The sequence below is a fragment of the Carettochelys insculpta genome, chromosome 6, assembly GCF_033958435.1.
Source record: "Carettochelys insculpta isolate YL-2023 chromosome 6, ASM3395843v1, whole genome shotgun sequence".
Taxonomy (NCBI): Eukaryota; Metazoa; Chordata; order Testudines; family Carettochelyidae; genus Carettochelys; species Carettochelys insculpta.
Genome location: NC_134142.1, coordinates 22,532,884 through 22,555,776, shown reverse-complemented (window position 1 = coordinate 22,555,776; position 22,893 = coordinate 22,532,884). Strand labels below are relative to the sequence as shown.

Genomic DNA, 22,893 nt, shown 5'->3' with positions numbered 1-22,893 from the left:
CTCTTGAGAGAGTTGTTGGAGATATCAGTCTTTCCATATTCTGTGCACAATATCATTCTTTTCCAGGATGCAGAGTGCCCTGCAAAGTACTGTATTGTAGGCAATGCAGCTATCTATAAAGGATGTCTTCTTACCACTGCCACTTCTTAGTAGAAACACATTGTTTGCACTTAGGATTAGGTCGTCTTCAGTGGATTTCTTCCAGTTTAATGACCTCTATGTCCATTTTCCTGTTTTTTTAAAGTTAAATAAGATTTTTATTTTAAAAATATTTTTGGTGCTACGTTCTGTTCATCTTGTTACTTCATCCCTACAGTCATTGGCTATGTCTACACTACAGAGATCTGTTGACAGAAGTCACTGTAGGAAGATCTCTTCCGACAAAACTTCTGTCGACAGATTGTGGCCATGCATGAAAGAGAATCACTCTGTCAACAGAGAGCAGCCAGAGTGCCCAGCTGCTCTCTGGACAGACTGGCCATCTGGAACCCCACAGATGGGGCTGTCCTGTGTCCTGGAAGCCCGGTTTGTCAACAGAGGGCCTCCCAGAGTGTCCACACGGATTTTTTCTTGACAGATTCTGTTGAGAGAGGCTTTCTGCCTCGTGGGGGGAGAGGCAGAAGGCTGTTGGCAAAAGGAATGCATTTTGAGTGTGGATGTTCAGTGGGTTTTGTCAACGAAACAGCTGTTTTGTTGACAAAACCCTCTCGTGTAGACATAGCCATTCTGCTTAGTGTACGATGCAGATTATGAGGTGTCTGGGGCAGGATTGTCATTTGTTGGTACTTCTCTGAACAGGACAAAGTGCAATAAGCCCTGATATGGTTGCCATGCTGGGGTTCCTAGATGCTACTAGTAGACAGATGATTAATAAAAAATACCCATCTAGGATATCACCTTAGGGTAACATTTCCCTTTATCTTTCCTACCTAAAAAACCCCAGACAACTGAATGTAAATGCTTGGAAACCTCAGATACCTTCAGCTTTTCCTAGCAACACAGGAGGAGGAAACTAAAGACTACATGAATGCATTCTAGACTGACAGTGCAAATCTGCAAAACTGAAATTCTGCACTAATTTACGCTTCTTTCAAAATAGAGCAGCCCATAGGCCTTACAGAACTGTAGAAACATATTGCGTAATTTTTCAAAAATATCTCATTTAATTATCTTTACTGTGAAATGCAAAACTGTAGCATCATTTCATTTGTTTATGAATTATTTAGGGGAACAATTATCAGAGTCCATGTTACATAGAGAATTTGTGTGGGGGAAAAAGTGCCAACTCGTTAAATTTAACCTGGTATCCAAAAAGCACACGAAACTTTGTTTTTTGTGTGACTACCACAGTGAAGATTTTATAATTACTGTTTCGGTAGGCAGAATAGTTCTCATGTAATTTCAGTAGAACCTCAAAGTTATGAACACTTTGTAAATGAAGGTTGTTCAGAACTCTGAACAAAAAAGTTATAGCCGTTCTTTCAAAGGTTTATAACTGAATATTGGCTTAATACAGCTTTAAAACTTCACTATTTGGGAGAAAAATACAGCATTCCTTTTATTATTTTAATAGTTTGTTTAACACAGCACCACTGTTCTGTATTTGCTCATCTTTTTGTCTTCTCTCTGCTGCTGCCTGATCGCGTACTTCTTGTCCCAAATGAGGGGTGTGATTAATGGGTCATTTTGTAATTCTGGTGTTTGTAGCTCTAAGGTTCTCCTGTGTGCTGTCTCTACAGTGCTGACCACATTACAACGAACTCTTTCATATCTGGTAGTTCTGGGAGCAGGAGGTTGCTGGATATTAAAATATTCTGGGTAATAGAGAGCTTATATGTAGCAATGCATAACACTGAAGAAAAACAGTATTAGATATTAAGAAACAAACAAAAAATGTATGCAGATTACTTTATTTACCAACAACAGTAGTACTCTACACTGTAAACTTATACTGTATTTGCTGTATTTATTTGTATTTACTTTATAATAATTTGTATATTTACTTTACTTGTGGAAAATATAACTAAAATTTACTTATGGTTAAAATGCCAGTTATTTGAGGGTTCCGGATGACAGAATACCGGATAAGAAAGAGTTTACTGTATAAGCTTGCTTTCCCAGTGAAGTAGCCAGAGGTATTAGCAAACTGGAATGATGAAAATATGTCATTCTTTCCTGTTGGACTCAGATCTAGGCATAGTTATCCATGCATTCATGATATCCTGACCTGCTTTACTGCAACTTGTATGTTGAAATAGAGTCACACTCGCTTTCTATTTTAAAAAAGTGTCTGTGACTTACAGTGCAGCAACCTCTCTGATCAGTGCACTAAGCATATTACTCCACTGCTTGCTTTCTGCTTTGCATACTCAGTGAATACAGACTTCACAGTCTGTACTGATGTTCAAAGCCCTTGATGGATTTGTCCGGGCTAGCTGAAATGTTCTCTCTCCCTCCAGGACCCCCAGCATCAGCCATGTTCCACTGCAAATATGAAACTTGCCCAATAAGTTCACAGGAGCCAACCTAATCTGTGAAACTCATACATGTAAAATACAGTCAGGGGCACTGACAATGCTATCTTGTGAACCCCTTACAAAAGCCATCTCTTTAACAAAGTCCATGGATTTGTGTGTGTGTACACACACACACAGACACATATATATTTGGATACTATGCCCTACTGAAGCATTTAGGCATTGCTTTTCAATGTCTGATTATTGGTGTTCTCTCACTTCAGTTTTCTACAACTCAGTTCAATTCTTTATGGTATTTCTAACTGGGAGCTATGTGATTGGTGTCGTGGCATATCTTATTGTTGGGCATGCTGTGCTCTGATGTATGCTTGTTACGACATACAGGATGCTGTCCTTTCGTCTGAGTCAGTCAATTGGTTCTTTCTTCATTTGTGAAAATTTCTTTTACCCCTATTCTTTCCCCCAGCCATGAGTGACTTCATTTCCTATTAAGAAGATAGCTTAAATAGGTGAGAGAGAGAGAGAGAGAAGGTTTCATGCTTACACAGAGCTCTCATCTCTCTCAGCAACGGAAAGTGGTCAATGTGAGAAACCATCAGAAAAATAGTTAAAATTCAATAAGCAAGGGGAGGAAGGCTTTCAGTCCTCTGTATATGTCAGAAAGAATTTTTTTTTAAAGGCAAGCCTAATTTGTTTTTTCTTTGTGAAGTTGCCATCTCCTTACTGTGAATGTACAATCAAGAAAATCTTTTTTTTTTCCTGGTTTACGGTATCAGTCAGCTCTCTGCACTCAACGCTCAAATTAACCAATATTGCTATTTCTACTTTATCTGAAATTATATGTTCTTAAACTGTTTTAAAATCTAAAACAAAGTGGCTTCAAATTTCAGGTATTTAAGGATAACTGCTGTAGGAGGGAGCTTCTTGCCCTTCAGATATATTGCCGAAATGAAAATAAAGGTTGCAATGAACTGCTAACTCTGGCACAGTTACTGGTAAGTATCATGATGGCATCACAAGCTTTCTTTCTAATTAAAGAATGGAAAAAATTACAAAATTTAATTTCACCCTACCTACTTCCTGATTAATCAGCAGTGGGCGCTAATCTTCCTGTTTATAGAAATTATCAGAAATAGCGTTTCTGAAATTCTACTTTTAATTGAGCTATAAAGAATCTTAGTCAGTAGCCAGAATTTTCAGTTTGGTGTCCCTTAAAAGCTCTTCAGTAGGGCCATGTCTACACTAGAGAATTTTGTCGTCAAAACCGGGGTTTTGTTGAAAAAAATCGTAGGGCATCTACCCACAAAATGCATTTTGTCGACAGTGTGTTGACAAAAGTTGGCACTTCCACCAATGGTGTTCTGCCTCTCTGCAGTGAGGAATAATGCCTTCATCAACAATTTGACAACAAAAAATCTGTGTAGACACTCTGGGGAGCCCTCTGTCCGCGGTCAGGGCTTCCAGTTCACCAGGCAGCCCTGTTTGCTGAGCTTCCAGTTGGCTGTTCTGTCAAGAGAGTGGCTGGGCAGTCTGGCCACTTTCTGTCGGTAGGGTGGATTGCTCTTTCAATTCACTTTTGTGTGTGGATGTGATCTATCGACAGAAGTTTTGTTGGAAGATTTCTTCCAACAATTATTTCTGTTGACAGATCGCTAGCGTAGACATAGCCTAGGAATCCTGCATTCTGAGCACCTTTGAACATTAGGACACTTATTTAGGTGCCCAACTTTAAGCTCCCTGTTTGGAAAAGTTTGGTTATAATGTTCAGACTTTATAAAAGCAAATCTTAGATGGTCATTTGGAAACCCTTTAATACACAGTTGTTTTACAGATCCGGAAGGCTGATATGTATGTGGTTTTTCATTGTGCTGTTTTTTTGTTATTTCACATTTTCTTTTTTTGGAATTTTGAATTCCTTTTTGGTATTTCATTTTTACCAGTTTGGTCTTGAGCTTACATGTTATTCCGCTTACACTTGTAATTGTGGTGCCTCTGGGAATACTGAATATCTAAGATTTTCTGAAATCTTGACTTTTCAAGACATGATATAACAATCTTCTCGGGGTCAAATTCTAACTTCAGAAATATGTATCTCAGTAAATCAGTTACTGTGTAGTCATGTATAGCAGCATTAGCAGATGTTCTGAGCTACAATGCGGTGCACATCTAAGATTGGTCTCTAGTCCTGAATTTACTTTGGGAGAGTTATCTTTCATAGGTATAATGAAAAGAAACATAAAATTTCATTAACTTAATTGTCTGTCTTACAGATACATTTGCGAAATGACTGTCAGTTTGAAGAACTTCCATGTCCCCGCGCTGGTTGCAAAGAAAAAATACTGCGGAGAGACTTGCCAGACCATGTAGAAAAGACCTGTAAATATCGGGAGACTACATGTAAATACTGTAAAAGCCAAGTCCCAATGATTACATTGCAGGTGCAGTGTTTTCTTCTATCACTAATATCAGATCTTACATTTAACATAGAATGGCCACTTTTCAAATGATTCTTTTTCAGCTATCATCAGAGGTGTTGGGCTTTTAGTGTTAGTGTAAATTTGTTAGTGTAAGTTTAGTGTAAATTTGCCTCAGAATTTATGAAATCCAAAGGAAAGTATTCTAGCTGTCAAGACATATTGCTGATGAGGAAGTTGTCACCACCCCAGTGTAAATTAAACTGAACAGGAAACATTTCAGTGCCATAAATATACATTGAATGTCTCTAGTTTGGCCCACTCTGGTCTGGCACCATCCATGGTCCAGCAGGGTTTTAGTTAGCTGGATGTCCACTTATCATGGATGTGGCCAAGTTTCCTGTGGTCCCATAAAGTTTGTTTACACCCACCAGTGCTGGCTCTTAGGTTTTGTACTGCTATTTAGTTCTAATTTACCTCAAAATGTCTTCTAAGAGTCTTGTAGGCAGTGGAAGTGTTGGTAATGCTGCTAGACAATATTGGCCTCACATGGTTTGGCAAATTCTCTCAGTCAGCACCAGTCAGGTCCCAAGAGAGGTTCAACCTGTAGAAAGAATTAATTTTGGGGGGTTGGGGTGGTTTTGCTTTTTGAAAGTACAGTTTTCACATGATGCAAGGAATGTGCTATTTCTAAGATACACATATTCCTGCTTAAGGTACATCGTTAGGAGTTGTGTAAATTTGCACAATATACCAATTTGAATGGATGAAATAGGAAAATTTATGACCAAAAATTACTTCATATTGTAGCTATTACCTGTTTTTTTTCTCCTTTCTTTGGATGTATGTGTCATCCAAAACAGGTTTACATCGTGTTTGTAGTTCTGACAGGAAATTAGATACCCTTGCATAAGTTGGCAAGGAAGAAAATGGCAACAACATCAAACTGAGTAACCCTACTTTCTCTGTGTATCTGATATCGTATGTGACCCTGTTTAGAAAACGTTGTTATTTTTGTCCCAAAAGTATGGTGTCTGGTATGCAGTGTGTTATAATTGGGATAGAATTATAGGCTAGGGATTGGTGTTGCCATTTCAGTCATTTTTAGCAGAATTTGGTGGAGGTCCTCATGCTTGCCTGTATATGTTATTCCCCATTTTGCAGCTTATGCTACTGAGACCACTGTGATATATATTCCACTATATTCATTTTTAATATATTTGTGCAATGTTTTCATGTCTACAGCCTTGGGATCTTTTGGAGACAGGCTAGAACGTTTTAGTAATTGTGTTCTTAACTATTTCTGTTAGCTGAGGACAAAGCTCACAAAGGTATATTTATGAAAGTAGGCAGCAAGTATGTGTAAATTAACAGGAGGCATTTATTTAATATGATTTTTATAGAGGCATATTGGCCCTGAAGGCATAACTATAGAGAGGCAAATATATAAATAAAATGTGGGAGACAGGAGTCAGAATCTCACATTGGGGGTGCCTGTAGTAAAGAGTACATTCAGGCCTAAAGGGCTGGCAACAGAGGGGCTTTTTGCCAGCAGAGGCGCATCCACACAACGTCTTTACTGCTGGTACACCCTCTGCCGAGACTGAGATATTATTCGGCTATGCTAATGAGCCCTGGGACCATGCTATTGAGCAGCCATTTGCAATGGCGAGTCTGCTTATTAGCATGGAGCTGGTTGGAGAGTGCCTCTATGTAGACCCAGCCTAAGTGTTTATCAGCATTTGTACCATATCCCAGGCTACATTCTCCAGGCTTTTAAAACAATGTAGGCCCAAAGGCATTTACTACTTGATCAGTGGCTGAACTCCACTCCTTCAGGGTTTTAATTTTGTGAATATTGTTGCACCCCTGAAACACCAAAGCCATTCTGATTGGAAGCTAGTGTTATCTAGCAAACTACTAGTTTTGTTAATATTTTTAATCTAGGAACACCTAACACTTTTGATCTTCTTAACACCTCCAACAAACTCAGCGTTGGTCTAATGCTATAAAGGTTTCTGCTCTTTCCTTTTATGCTTCAGTGATTTGTTTCAGTCATACTTTTTAACAGAATTGAGAAGTTTTTGCATTCCCCTTTCCTAGTCATTGTGTATTTGCTTACCATATATTATACCACTTGCTACAGTGGAACATTCTTGTCACTCTTTTTTAACCTTACACAGACTTTAAGCTGTGCAGGAGAAGCTCTAATGATTTTAATTTGGGGCTGTTAAAATCGACTATTAAGAAAAAAATTTTGGATGAAAAGCAAGGAAAGGTTTTTCCTATCTATCCAATTAGCCTGCTCCTACCGTCTGATCAGACCATCCTGGAGACCAATCCTTAGTGACCAGACGGTCTCACAGGGACAGGAAACTTCACGAGAACACCACAACGTCCAGGTCAGTAGCAGCAGGTACAGGCATAGGAAGGACTCTACGTACAAACTTGCTCTTGTTTAGAAGTTTATAAAGATGCAAAATATGAAAAAGGCTGACTAATGCCTCAATAATATTAGTGACATCTCAGTGTACAGCACAATGTGAAGCGCCTTCTCTTCGTGAACCCTGAGAAAATACTAGAGTTGCTGATAAAGTTACTCTTTATAGAAAGTTCCCTGTTTATCAAGTGTTTGGGAAAATACTTTCTCAAACTCTTTCCCCCATTCCAGAACTATAGAAAACTGGATGCATAAATCTAAAATAACTGTTGGTCTTGCTAAAGATACAAATTAAGATATAAAAATACAAGTTTTCAAAGATTACAGCTGTAGCAAGTGGTATAATATATGGTAAGCAAATACACAATAACTAGGAAAGGGGAATGCAAAAACTTCTCAATTCTGTTAAAAAGTATGACTAAAACAAATCACTGAAGCATGAAAGGGAAGAGCAGAAACCTTTATAGCATTAGACCAACGCTGAGTTTGTTGGAGGTGTTAAGAAGATCAAAAGTGTTAGGTGTTCCTAGATTAAAAATATTAACAAAACTAGTAGTTTGCTAGATAAGACTAGCTTCCAATCAGAATGGCTTTGGTGTTTCAGGGGTGCAACAATATTCACAAAATTAAAATCTTGGAGGAGAGGAGCTCAGCCACTGATCAAGCAGTAATCGCCTTTGTGCCTACATTGTTTTAAAAGCCTGGGAGAATGTAGCCTGGGATATGGTACAAATGCTGATAAACTTGGATTTATTTTGGAGTATTACTTCCCTATCCTTGAGTACTAAGAGTTAGTCTAGTTGTAAGCAGGTCACTCAGTCAGGTGAATGAGAATATTTTCTTTCTGTGATCCATCTCGCCCTGAGCTCAAGTTCATCGCTGTTAGCCTCTGTAGGTCTCCAGCTTTTAAAGCACATTAATAAGTCACACAGGCATTTCAGGGACATGAACAGAAAATGAAAAGCAGTACAAAGATCTTTCGAGACTGCACAAAGAAAAAAACCCAAGGTATGCAAATGGAAACAAAAATAATGTTTCTTGTTTCATGTACTCTTCATGTGTTCATAGAATCTGCCTGCTCTGCAGCCTAGGAAATCCCCTTTGTGGCTGGTAGAGTATAGATAGTAAAGTACACTTGCAATTAAAATTTTTAAAAGCGCAAGCATTTGTCTAGTCCATACTGCAAAGCTTTGGTTCACTAGACAAGATCATTTCTATACATAATTTTATTTTATTTGAAGCAAACATAAAGCTTTTGGTACAATACATATTCCATGTTCCACTCTGTCATTCTGGCAGATAAAATTGCTCCTTCAAAGCAAAAATAGAAGTGCAATTTTTTAATTGTTATTAAAGAATCAAAGTATTATATAGAAAAAGAAAAAAAAGAATTGCTGCAAAATAAGTTTGCATGCTGCTTTTGCTATTCTGAAAAATTTGTTATCCTACCCTAATTTTAAGGCAAGATTATGTGTAATCTGCAACTCACATCAAGTGGAAGAATTGAAAGCAGGTTTCATGGAGAACGGGTGCCCAGGATGAGGAATGAGTTCTGCTGGTCACAAATGAAAGAAGTAGTATTTTGTTCTGAGAAGAGGGAAGACATTTAAATGTGTTGAAGTCATTGGAAACACTGATTGGTTTTCAAGGAGCATACTTTTGGGCGATGAACCAGTAGTAGATAATTCACTTGGTGAGAGAATGTTCAACAATTTACATGGTGCCCTTTACTGTGGGTTAGGAGTGAATGTAAAGTGCATCCCGTAGTCTTTCAGGCCTGTCTGACACTGTGAGAAATGGATGCAAATTAGAGGATGAACACACACAATCACTGTAGTTTGATCAAAAGGAGCTTTAAATGAGCTTAAGTGTTTTGATGTGCAGTGCAGGAATTTCATATCAAAGGGTAAAGAGGCTCAAAAATAATGAGTAGTCAAAAGAGTGAATGCCTGTGTATGGATTTACAGGGTTCTCTGGCATTCAGAAGCACAAATATGTGAAGAGCTTTGCATTGCTCTGTACAATGGTATTGGAGGCATATCTTGTTGGCAATTATCCTCTCTTCCAATAATGCACACTCTCCTAGATGATTTAATGAGGCAGGGAACTTTGATTCTTCTTCGAGTGGTCCCTGTGGGTGCTCCACAGTAGGTGTCGGGCTTGCCCAGCGCCGCAGATTGGAATTCTTCTAGCAGTTTCCACTAGATCACGCATGCGCCGATGCGCGCCTCTCCCTTGCGCGCCCTCAGTCATGTGCGTGATCCGGTCCCCGCCAGTTCCTTCTCAACCGCCAACAGCTGCCGACGGAATCCTCTCCAGCTCTAAAGCCTGAGACAGCTAAGATAGTTGTTTTTACTTGTTAGCTCGTTGTTCTTAATATTATACAAAAAAAAAAAAAGTGAAAAAAACCCCATACAAAATAGTAGGAGAGAAGAGGAATGGAGGGAAGAGGAGTGGACAAAGAAGGCTGGTTAAGCCGTCCACTACCCTGAAGGCCGTGAATGTTGTTTGGGTTGTAGAACGCACTGATTAGCGGCTAAGTACCTTATTAACAGAAAAGACTCACCGCAATGTCTTCCTCGGGGTTGAAGAAGTGTGAGTTATGCCACGAGGCTATGCTGGCCTCTGATGGGCATAGTAAGTGCATTCGCTGCCTGGGGAGTCCCATGTTACCCAGAAGTGTTCGCACTGCGCTAAGCTTACAGCCAGGGCCAGGAAGGACAGAGGGATGAGGCTCAAAATGATCTTGTTTGATAAGGCCCTTCAGCCTGAGCCGCTGGAGAAGCCTCACACAGAAGGGCCCTCTGGGTCGCATAAAAGGAAGGTGGCTTCTTTGACCCCCGCTGTGCAAAAGAAGAGGAAACTCTCCCCGGCTCGATCCTTGCCGGCAGTTTCAGCAAGCAGGACGAGCGAAACGCAGAGCCCTGAGCTGCGGGCTGATGAAAGCGGCAGCACGGTCGCGCACGTGGCTGGGGCCGGGCCTCCGGCTATTCAGCAGTTGGCACTGAGGGCGCCGCGGACGCCAGCGTGGCAAGCGCCGGAATCAGCGGTGCCGCCTCACGCGGCACTGGCTCTCATGGTGCTGATGGCGCAGGGGCACCCAGCATGGGGCCCGGCAGCGCCAGAGGAAGCTACCCGCGCGGCACTGCTTATAACGGTACCGAGCGCGGCACCGACAGCGGAGCCGAGATTCCCGGCACGGGAGGGGGCGGCGCCCACCCTGCAGGGGCGGGGGAAAGCTAGAGCCAAAACCCGGCACCTCAGTCCATCTCCAGGCAGGGCTGTGATGCTGTTATCACCCAACACACCCCCCCGCCGAGATACACACGCCGTGTTGCAGGGCGGCAACTCCACTGGCCTATTTCGGACCTCCCTCTCCGTTCCTCCAACCACCTTCACCTTGGCTCAGGCCACCTTCACCCTTTTCGGGCATGGATCCCTATGAGTACTATCACAAACCATCATCACCATTATTAATGTCGTCATGGAGATCCCGCTGTCCCAGACGTTATGGGTACACACTCCGATCATGGTCCAGGTCTCCATCACTGGGCCCTTGTCCATGTTGTTATGGCCATCCTCATCATACTGAACACCGACATCGGAGGTCTAGATCCAGGGGCAGATCCCCTCCCACTCCTCGCCAATACCCCCGTGTACACTCTCGCTCTGGGAGAGGAACGCAGCTGTCCCAGGGGGAATTTGGTCCAGAGTCCCGAGACTTTCCTTCACAGCCCACGAGGGAGCAAGCATACCAGCGAACTCGGGAGCCAGAGGAGTTGGGGGAGGTTTATCCTAGCGGCTCCTCCTCGTTCTCCCCAGATGAGGCAATTGTCCCCGGGTATGTCTCCCCTCCGGATGACCTTAAACAATTCCAAGAGCTGTTCAAAAGAGTAGCATACACACACGACATTCAAATAGCAGAGGTGCAGGAGAAGCATCATAAACTCCTGAAAAATTTGAGACCCCCGGCTTCATCTGAAATCGCTATTCCACTGGACGAAGCCATTATGGAGTCAGCCACTAACATATGGCAGACTCCGCCCTGTATTCCGCCTACGAATAAAAGGGCAGATAAGAAATACTTCGTCCCAGCCAAGGGCATGGAATTCCTGCTTAGCCACCCACAGCCCAATTCTTTGGTGGTCGAATCGTCCCAGCGGAGGTCGAAGACGCCTCAGTACAAATCAGGGGGGTCAGAAAAAGATGCTAAGAAATTAGAGCTGTTTGGCAGGAAGGTTTACTACTTCTCTACCTTATTACTGAGAATGGCAAACTACGCGGCACATTTATCAAAGCATAACTTTGACAACTACTCCAGACTTACTTCTCTCATGGATTCCTTCCCGGAGGATAAAAAGCCGGTGTTAAAGGCGATCGTCAAGGAGGGCTACGCGGCCTCGTGAATGGGAGTTCAGATTGCCTTGGACGTGGCGGACACAGCAGCACGCTCAACAGCTGCAGCAGTGGTAATGCGTAGGGAGTCCTGGCTCCAGACGTCTGGTATCCCCAGAGATCTACAGGCTAAGATCGTGGATCTTCCCTTCGACAAGCAAAAGCTGTTTGCAGAATCAACCGACTCGGTGCTCCAGTCTAGCAAAGATTCGAGGGCCACACTTAAGACCTTGGGTATCTACACTCCTCCATACAAGAAAAAGAAATTCTATCCTCAGCAAAGGCACTACGCTTACCAACCACAACGCGCGCAACATCAGCGAGGCTAAGACCAAGGGCACCATCAACAGCAGCAACAGTACAGGGCCCCCAGGTGACGTTCTCAACAAAGTCGCACAACCTGGGGGCAAGCCCAGAGGCAGCAAGTTTGACGGGTATGTCGAGGACTGCACTATCAACATCATCACTCAATGCCACTCTCACCTCATGTTCCATCATCGCCTCAAACTGTTACACTCCCAATGGCAAAATATCACAACAGACAAATGGGTGCTGGAAATTATAGCCACGGGTTACACGATTCCCTTCCAGTCACTACCACTGATGAAACCTCCCACCCGGCCTCTTCTCAGGGACCCTTCTCATGAGGCAAGGCTGAAGCAGGAGGTGGATCATCTCATGTTCATAGGGGTGGTGGAAAGAGTACCGGAACAATTCCAAGGGAAAGGTTTTTACTCACAATACTTCCTAACAGAGAAGAAAATAGGATGCTGGAGACCGATTTTGGACCTATGGGGCCTCAGCAGATACTTGCGCAAGCAGCGCTTCCTGATGATTTCAGTTGCCTCCATACTTATGGCACTGGACGATGGAGACTGGTTTGCAGCCCTCGACTTACAAGACGCTTATTTTCATATAACAGTCCACCCGGCACACAGGCGCTTCCTCTGCTTCACGGTCGGTGGGGAGCATTTCCAATACAGGGTTCTTCCGTTCGGCCTATCCTCGGCACCCAGAGTCTTTACCAAAACCCTGGCAGTAGTATCAGCTTACCTGCACAGGCAGGGCGTGTTTATTTTTCCATATCTGGATGACTGCCTACTGAAAGGGGCCTCAAAGGCAGAGGTCCTACACATGATACGCGTTACCACGAACACGTTTACTTCGCTGGGCCTAGTTATCAACCTTGCAAAGTCAAAGACCGAACCCACGCAAGATATAGAGTTCATAGGGGCGCGCATAAACTCTATCGCATCAAGAGTATACCTGCCTGACGCGTGCTTCCACACCATCAAATCCTTGGTGCAAGTCATGATGTACAGCCCCGCAGTGCCGATCCCAACATGCCTGCAACTGTTGGGGCACATGGCGGCCGCCACTTTTGTGGTACAGAATGCCAGGTTACACGTGCGAAGCCTGCAGCATTGGCTGGCGAGCGTTTACAGAGTGGCATCCCATACCGTCCACAGGGTAGTATCGCCCACGACGGAGGTACGGAAGTCGCTCGCGTGGTGGGCAGATCCCAAGAATCTGCTAGTGGGAGTGCCCTTCCACCAACCACAAATTTCCATTTTTCTTACAACCGACGCCTCCCACATAGGATGGGGAGCGCACATTAGCAGCAAGGTGACGCAAGGGCTATGGTCCCCCACGGAACAGAAACTGCACATAAACATACTGGAGCTCAGAGCAGTGTTCAACATGTGCAGACATTTTCGGAAATATCTGCACGGCAAAGTAGTCAGGATCAATACCGACAATACCTCCACCATGTTCTACGTCAATCGACAAGGAGGGGCACGGTCCCGTGCGCTATGCACAGAAGCAGTCCGATTGTGGAATTGGTGCATTGCCAACAACATAACGTTGAAAGCCTCGTACTTGCCGGGTGCCCACAACGTGAAGGCAGATCAACTGAGCAGGCACTTTGCACTCACGCACGAATGGCAGATCCGCTCCAACCTGCTACGATGCATATTTCGCACCTGGGGGTTTCCCCAAGTCAATTTGTTTGCCACCCAGTGCAACAAGAAATGCCCTCAGTACTGCTCCAGAGTACTGCTCCAGTACTGCTCTGGTCCCTGGGGGATGCCTTCATGATCTCATGGAAGGGCCCTCTACTCTACGCGTTTCCCCCCACAACACTTATCCACAAGGTTCTGCAGAAAGCCAGAAGGGAGAGAGTTCTCATGATACTCATAGTTCCAACTTGGGACCGACAACAATGGTTTCCCCTGCTTCTGCGCATGACCGATTGTCCACCACTCCCCCTACCGGTAGCGCCAGACTTACTCACGCAGGCTCAAGGGTCCATAGTGCACCCGCACCCTCAGGGACTCCGCCTACAAGCATGGTTAATCTATGGCTCAGTGCCTTAGAGAGCACGTGTATGGAGGGAGTAAGACAAGTCTTAGAGTATAGCAGAAGGACCTCCGCCAGGAGGACTTACGAACAGAAATGGACACGCTTTACCGCCTGGTGCTCTGCCAAACAGTTAGCTCCTCTGGACATCCCTATAACTGTAATTCTAGAATACCTGCTGGACCTTAAACGAGACAGGCTCTCTCTATCCTCGCTAAAAGTCCACCTCGCAGCTATATCAGCTTTTTGGCACAAAGAGGAAGGGCCCGCCATATTCGCCCATCCTATCGTTGCAAGGTTCTTGAAGGGGCTGGTAAACCTGTACCCTCCTCAAAAACCGCTACCACAGTCGTGGAGTTTGGACTTGGTACTCCACACGCTATCGGGACCACCCTTCGAACCATTAGCCATGGTACCCCTCCAACTACTTACCATGAAAACGACCTTCTTTCTTGCGATTACGTCAGCCCGCAGGGTGAGCGAGCTCGCAGCAGTGATGGCAACACCACCCTGCACAGTATTCTCAAAGGAGGCGGTGATCTTATCGTTACACCCAGCCTTCATTCCAAAAGTTTCCTCGGAGTTCCACATTAACGAACCAATAGTGTTACCCTCGTTTTACCCGAAGCCTCACAGCTCCAGCAAGGAGGCGTGCCTGCACCTCCTAGATGTGAGGAGGGCATTGGCCTTTTACATAGACAGAACTAAGCCCTTCCGGAAAATGGACAGGCTTCTGGTGTGTCTCGCTTCCAGGTCGAAAGGGGAAGGCCTCTCTTCCCAGAGAATTTCAAATCATATTGTGTCCTGTATAAAACTGTGCTACGAGCTTCAAAAGACCCCTTTGCTAGCCCCGCCCAGGGCTCACTCCACCAGAGCGGTGGCGGCATCAACGGCCTTCTTCAAGGGAATCGCGTTGAAAGACATTTGCAGAGCGGCAACTTGGTCATCCTACAACACCTTCGCCAAGCATTATGCTCTGCATTGGGTGTTCGATGAGGATACCCGTCTGTCGACAGCAGTCCTCTCAAGGGCAAGCTGCACATGAATCGAGTACCCACCTCCTTACTTTGGGTTACTGCTGGGTAGTCACCTACTGTGGAGTACCCACGGGGACCACTCAAAGAAGAAAGAGAAGTTACTCACTTGTAGTAATGATGGTTCTTCGAGATGTGTCCCCGTGGGTGCTCCACTACCCGCCCATCCTCCCCACTTCGGATCTCTGTCCGGTGTTTTTGAGGAGCATCTGGGGCGGTTGGTCAAGGAACTGGCGGGGACCAGATCGCGCACATGACCGAGGGCGCGCAAGGGAGAGGTGCGCATTGGCGCATGCGCGATCCAGTGGAAACTGCTAGAAGAATTCCGATCTGCGGCGCTGGGTGAGCCCGACACCTACTGTGGAGCACCCACGGGGACACATCTCGAAGAACCATCGTTACTATAAGTGAGTAACTTCTCTTTTTATTGAGGCTTTACTGGTAAAGGATTATTTAAACTGTTCTTCACACAGGAAAATATGATAAATCCCTTACTTTTGTGAATCAAAAACAGTTACAAAATACATATCAACTGATGGTGTAACATCTGTGTTTATTTTTCCCAAATTTTGTACAAACACAAAATTGCAATGTTGCTGGTACTGTTCTGTGAATCCACATAAACATATATTTTTAATTAGAGCATGACAAGTTACTTCTTTTTTCAGGCAAGTCCCTTTACAAAATGGTTTGTCATTTTAAATATGGATAACATAAATGGTAATTTTGCTTTCTTCCCTTTTTTAGAAACATGAAGATAAAGACTGTCCCTCTGTCACGGTTTCATGTCCTCATAAATGCAGTGTTACATCACTTTTGAGGAGTGAGGTAAGAAGTCATCCCCAGAGTTGTGTTGAAAAAATAAATAAATCCCTATTCAACTATGTTCAGGTTAGAATTTTGCTTTTATTAATAAGATCTCGCAAGAATTTTGCCAGAAGCCATTTCGTTATTACTATGTGAGATCTAAAGAAAAGACTTTTCTACCACTACAGTTAAGCATGATAATTTTTTAATTTTTTTAGTGATTTCTTAGTAAATTATCTTTCAGAAATTCCTTCCTTAATTTTCTGTATTTATTGTACATGGCTTGTCTAAAAAAGATTAGCTTGTATCTTTCCTGCTTTTTCTCTAATGAAAACATATAAAGGCCAGTAGAGCAGAATTTTTGGATAGTGATAGGCAGCATGTATTCTACAAGTTTCAGTTTTCAGGTAGGAGAAATCTCCTAAGAGTAGCATGTACTGATGTTAGAACTGTCTTAGATGATATACTATTCAAAGATAACAGCCAGACCTTAAGTGGTGTTTTGATTTTGGTCTCCTCATATCAGTAAAGATCAGAGCAGGCACTAAAAACATTTAAAGAAGTATATAAATGAACAGCTGCTGTATGGAGTTGGTCCATGTGAGAGATTATAAAAGAGACTCTAAAATTTGGAAAAAATAATTTAAAAAAACCTGCCGCTTAGGTGTCATGGTGTTGTAGATATTTTAGAAATATTTCAGTTAAACCAAGTTAGCTATATATACAAAATTTGTATGTTGCTGTTTACTTAGTACAAGGGCAAGAAGGCACTTTTGGTTAAATTAATACATGCAAAGTTTAAATTGTCTAAAAGGAACCATAGGGAAACGCACTGCCACAGGATAAAATGTTAAGTGAATAGTTTAATCTTATTCAAAAGAGGATTTAATATTTAATGTCTGTATTTCACACTGTTTGGATAAATTACTGCTTTAGAGGAAAACTTATTAGCATCTCAGGTAAAGAAGTTTTCAGTTGATGTTTGCTAGTTGCATCATGGGACGTTGGAACCTTCCCTGGAATCCTCCAGAATTGGTCATGATAAAAAAAAAAAAAAATGGATAACTGATGTAGCTAGACCATTGGTCTGTTTCAGTATGTCATTCCTTATGGTCAGGCTCAATGAGCTATTCAAGCTTCTGAGATATGTGGAAAATTCAACTAATATTTTGAGTCAATGAGTTTCTTTTGTGGTGTTTGAATGTATTACTTTATTTAATGTAACATTGCTGGTTCTGTAAAGGCTGATGTGCATATTGTCCTAAAAATAAAGCCTTTCATTGACCTAGAATGGGGCTCACGTGTTTATCCCCAGCATTCCTTAAAATGGTGTTATTTTTAAAATTAATTATTGTGAGGTATCCCTTTTCACTGATACCCTATTAACTCTTTTTGGATTGTATTTTCTGGATATAGGAATAAATAATTTTAATACTACAGTAAATAAATAATCCTATGTAGTGACTGAAGTGTGTCAGGCAATTTCCAGCTGTATCTGCCCCAATAAATGTGCAATCTAAAATATGTACTAGGTCGTGTGCATTTTAATACGCGTACTCATGAGATGATGATCTAGGCATCTAATAACGTAAGTGGAAAGCTGCCCTTGGGGCTCAATTCTGCCATTATATAATAATCAATTCAGGAAAGCTCTCCTTTTCAAAATAACACCTAGGCATGTTCTTAAATGCCACGGAAGTTGATAAGAAATGCTTAAATGTTGTCCTGCTTAGTGTTGGACTAAAGAGTTAAATGCTTAGTCCTTACCATTGTGAGTTGTCCCATTGAAAACAATAAATATGAGGCTCGATGATTAGGGTTGGTGGAACTGGACTCTAAAATTGTTGGTAGGGTTGGATTTTGACTACTATCTTGTCCTGCATAATTTTGTTGTGTAATTTTTTCTAATGTTAGGAAAATAAATCTGAAGCCACGTGGAATACTTAGGGGCAGTCATTCTGTGGTGATGTTAGCAAATGTCTGCCTAAGTTTGAGAAAATTGTGTTTTGTGCGTTTCTCGATAGTGCACAAAAAGTGAGCATAGTGTTTTATTATTGGATAAGATTTATTCTTTGTCTGTGTAAATGGTTACTGGTTGGCACAAAGTTTAGTTTTGAAGAGCTGGAAGAAGCAGTACCTGCATCTTGTACTTTTTTCTTCTTTTGATTTTATTTCTTTTTCCTGAAATAATCCTTTAGAACTTTCATTGTGGATTTCTACAATAAGTGATTAAAATAAAGTAAATGTTGTATTTGGCAGAGGGGAATGATGTAATTTTCTGACAATTAGATTTGAAAAACTTCATTTCTTTAGCTCCGCAGTTTCGTATGCAGGCAGGATCAGTCTAGGCCTTTTTTTTTGGAGGTAGGTGAATTGAGTAGAATAGAGTTTACTGTGCAGGGCCTTTAAAGTGAGATCATGAGTATCTTGAACTCAGTAGAGATATGACAATTTACATTAGGTGAGGATCTGGTGTCTCGTTCCTCTCTGCTCTGTATGGAAATAAAGCTCAGATGGCACTTGTAAGAAAGTGGGAGGTTTGTCATGGCGCTCTTTAAAAATGGCCCTTCATTCTAGCTCTTAAGTGGTTTGCATTTATTTGCTGCCTTGTCCCCTAAAAATGGCTGTATTTCATTAGGGCTCTGTGTATATGCTTCTGTGATGTTATTTTAAAGGACAGATTATTTTCTGTGTTTATCATCATTCAGAATATTGGAATCTGTGCAAAACATAGGCCTTTTTTACTTTACAAATATTGAATCCTGTGTGCTGCACTATAAATGTGACTCCACTACACCCTGGTATAAAGTATTTGTCTATTTCATGCAGTATTTGTTTACAGTCTTCATTGTTTATTTTTGTTTTATTTTAAATTCTGACATTGAGAATTGCATGTTGTGTTTTGACAATTGGTTCCTAATGAAATGAGTTAGAAAAGATGTGTGTTACTACAGTGAAACTGGTCCTAAGTGAGTACCCAACAGACCAGCAAAAGTCATTCATCAAATAAAGATTGACCTTTAATTAAGTCAAACAAAAATGTATTGAAAGCCCTGGGTTTCTTTTAAAGTGCTTTTGTAAATGGGGCTGCTTATAGGAATGGTCTTCAGTGATGGTTTCACTGTATATTAAATGTCTCTCTCTGTATATTGTATTGGCATGTGCGTGTGGTTACATGTGTATATGCACTCTGAGTGGAGATAATATACACATATGTATTGTATGTTTTACAGATGACACACAATATAAATCTGATAATCCTGTTGCCCTTTATATGTTCTGAGCATTATCATGCAAACGGTTTCTGCCAAAACTCATATTTTTTTCCTATTGCAGTTGAATGCACATTTGTCAGAATGTATTAATGCCCCAAGTACCTGTAGTTTTAAGCGTTATGGCTGCACTTTTCAGGTCAGTATATAACAATTATACTTCCCGATTGATGAAAATCTGCAATAAAAAAATTTTACATTTTGACATGAAAGTTCCAACTACTCTACTCTTGTTTAAGAAACGTTCATCCAGTTGCATGACTGATTGAGGCTATGCAGCGGGTGTTAGGGTTTTTTTTTCTCATATTTTTATAGATATAAAATTATAAAAGGCACATCATACCCATACTGGCGATGTCTTGGGATTCAGTTAGCGATGTGTGAGATCAGAAGATATTACGTTAAGAATTTTAACTATTTTTCTTCTTTGAAATAAGAGAAGTAGTAATTTTTTCACCACAAGCTGTCTAATATCTTCAGCTGTTTTATGAAAATATTTTTTCCCTGAAATAAAATTTAATTTCTTCTGTTTGCGTGTGAATATATGATTAAAATTAGGTTGGCCCTCTTAGAATGCATGTGTGTACAGATAGGTGCATAGTGAAACTGCAACATAGAATTAATAAAAATTCCAGATTAAATCCTACAAGTCAGCACAAAATAAAAAGGTCGAGTGTAGTTTTAATGTTGTTCCCATATTTGCAATATTTTTTCATACTGTGTGTCTGAGAGTGTCAGCGAATTCTGACAATTGACAGTAAAAATTCAAATGCTGCTGACAGGAAAAAAGGAGTTTATAAAATTAAATGCAATAACTTTTAAGTGCACGGTGACTTACAAAACTAGATCTATATGTAGCAACTCTCCTCTAAATCTTCTTTCTCACTGATATCTTAAGGCCTGTTCTAAGTCCCACTGAAGCTAATGCGAATCTTTTCCCATTTATGCCAAAGGACTTTGAATCAGGCCCTTAATGTTCTGCCAGTGAACAAAAGAAAACATTCAACAATTCAAACACAAAAAAATGCAATTGCTTTCTCAACTGTAGAAATTAATGATGTAGCATTGCCCACTGTTATGTCTTATGTATCACTGTTCATTCTTTTTATGTATTTATATGTGTGTATATAGGTACATATATCCACATATATATTTTTGAATATTTATATAGAGTATATACATTGAAGATCGTTGAAAGTTTTCCAGTTGCTTGCAACATAATCTAGCTTCAAAACAAATATAAACTGCATTGCAAAACATTTGGGTGAAGTAGAAGATAACACGATCTGCATCTTATGTACTCTATATTATCTATGTGTGTTTTGTAAACTTACAGTGGTTATTCGTATGAACATTTGCAGATTGTGCAGGGGCAGGAAATCTGAACATAATAATGCAAAAATGGCTGTGTCTTGCGAACTTTCTGTAGTGGCAAATTAGCCACTGTAAACTGGTTTGGTTAACAAATTCTAAACAGCTGGCAATTTCAAGTGATGATAAATTTACTTTTTTCATATTCACATCAATGGAAACTTTACAATAATTTCTAAAATGGTTTAACAATTATTTTCAGAATCTGATGTTTGAGTTACATGATTAGAATTCTATTGTGCTTATAGACATGGTTCTGAAACAATTAATTTAGGTAATCTTGTCTCCATTCTTAATTCTTTTAGTAAATAAGCACATTCGGAAATATATAGCAATTGGATAAAAGGCTTGATTTTAAATGTATTTCTCACTTTTTCATACGTTCCCAGTTAGATTTCCCCTCTCTTTTTGTAAAGTACCTTCGTGTACCTTAATGTGTAGTGTTGATTTTATATTCTTGTGTTATATTATTGGTTTTTTTTAAAAGTGAAATTGGCTAAAATGTATAAATTCTTTGTTGTCACAGGGAACAAATCAGCAAATTAAAGCACATGAAGCCAGCTCAGCAGTGCAGCATGTTAACTTATTGAAAGAGTGGAGTAATTCTCTAGAAAATAAGGTATATCTTCTACTCACTTTAATTTTCATGGATTTTTAAAAATTCTATAACAGTAGAGGAAAACACTTGTTCAGAAGCTGTTTTGAAATACAGCTAATGCACCACTAGGCTCCAAAAAGCTGTAAAATTAGTCAGTGTAACATTACTTTTATTACAATAAAACAAGAAAATTGGCTTCACAAGTAAATATGTAAATTTATACACTTGTTGTTGTGAATTTACTATTTTAATATTTAAGTTATCTAGCCAGCTGACATTAAATTTCTCCATCAATCTTTTTTTCTTGTGAATGTACCGGTAGGGAAAGTACTGCAATGTTAGGAGCTGAAGCTACCTATATATTTTTCTGGAGATCAGATCCTGGAAAACTGCACGTACTGAACCGGCTTCATTTTTTATTTTGAATTTATTAAGAGCTCTCCAAAATTCTTGGCTTGAAGAGACTTATTAATCAACACACTGTTAGTCTCAAGCAGGCTGGCTTCTGCTATGATGCTGGGTCTACCTGAATTTCACACTGTGCAATGCTCCCTGGGAACTCTTGTCTTTAAAGAGTTTTGGGGATTTGCAGTAATTTATTGTGAGACCAGGTACTGCAGATCACCCCACTAGCAGCCTCAGGTTTTTTGAATAATAACTTAATTTGGAGCATTTAGGTTATGTTTAGAAAACAGACCTTTAGTAGACTGACTCTTCAGAATGTTTCAATACTGCACTCAATCAGTAGTGAAATGAGTTAACATATTTTAAAATGACAGATCTTAGTAAAAGGTTTAGTGTTTTAAACAGGCCCACCCACTGGGAGGTGGGGGGAGTACAAAGGGGGCAATTGCCCCCAGGCCTGGCATTTCAAAGGGGCCCAGACATTCGGCTGCCACCACTGCCAAAGTAGCATCTGCTGTGGCCAGAGCTCCAAGCCTCTTTGAATTGCCATGGCAGCCCTGCTGTGCATGCTGGTGGTGGCGAGGGGGGCACCAGCACCACAGTCCAGGCAATGCTGAGGGATGAACGTCCTTGGCCCTGCCCCTTGTCCCCACCCCTTTTGGGGTGCGGAGCCAGGCTGTCCTCCCATCTTGCCCCAGGTGATCAAATATTGCATTACCTTTAATCCAGTGTTTCTAAACAAATTCTTCTAAATCTAAAAGTAGATAAATCTGCTGCCTCTTTAGCCTGTCCCGAACCAGGATGTGGCATGTCAAATGACGGCATATATTAAAGTAAAAGCAAGGTAAAGCAATCCAGATATGAGTTAATTGCTAAACGGAGAATATAAGCCTAAGATTTTAATCGGTCTGCAGAAGTTTATTTACCAGAATTTGCTGAACTATGTGGAGAGCAATTTCCCCACTGTGCTCACATGTTTTTTTTTCCCCAGAGCCTGACAAGAAAACAGTTTCTCCTGCTCAGGATAATTTAGTGTGGCTTTATTCACATGTTTGTTTCTGTAAATTTTAGTTTCACTGAAGATGAGAAACATCATCTCAGTTTTATCCTCACCGTCAGATCTAAGAAGAAGCTTCCATAATTTAGTAATAGTGTAGGAACCATAAATGTTACAGCTTTAACAAGTATAAGTTCATATTCTTATTTTCTTTTTTGCTAATTTGAGTCAAGCTATACGTTTTATTTTACATAATTAAAGAAAGCCTCTTCCCTTGCTTTACAGTGTATATATATTTTTTTCATAGTGCACTTAAAGAAGA

The 22,893-nt window shown here is 41.1% G+C and overlaps 1 protein-coding gene across 1 annotated transcript in view; it reads left to right on the top strand.

Annotated features, from left to right (window-relative positions):
- Positions 1-22,893, top strand: part of TRAF3 (TNF receptor associated factor 3) — a 112,443-nt gene that overhangs the window by 57,133 nt on the left and 32,417 nt on the right. The window contains exons 6-10 of the mRNA XM_074996468.1: positions 3,368-3,472; positions 4,748-4,915; positions 15,869-15,949; positions 19,265-19,339; positions 21,098-21,190. Of these exons, the coding sequence (XP_074852569.1) occupies positions 3,368-3,472; positions 4,748-4,915; positions 15,869-15,949; positions 19,265-19,339; positions 21,098-21,190 (522 nt within the window). The remainder of the gene's footprint in view (positions 1-3,367; positions 3,473-4,747; positions 4,916-15,868; positions 15,950-19,264; positions 19,340-21,097; positions 21,191-22,893) is intronic.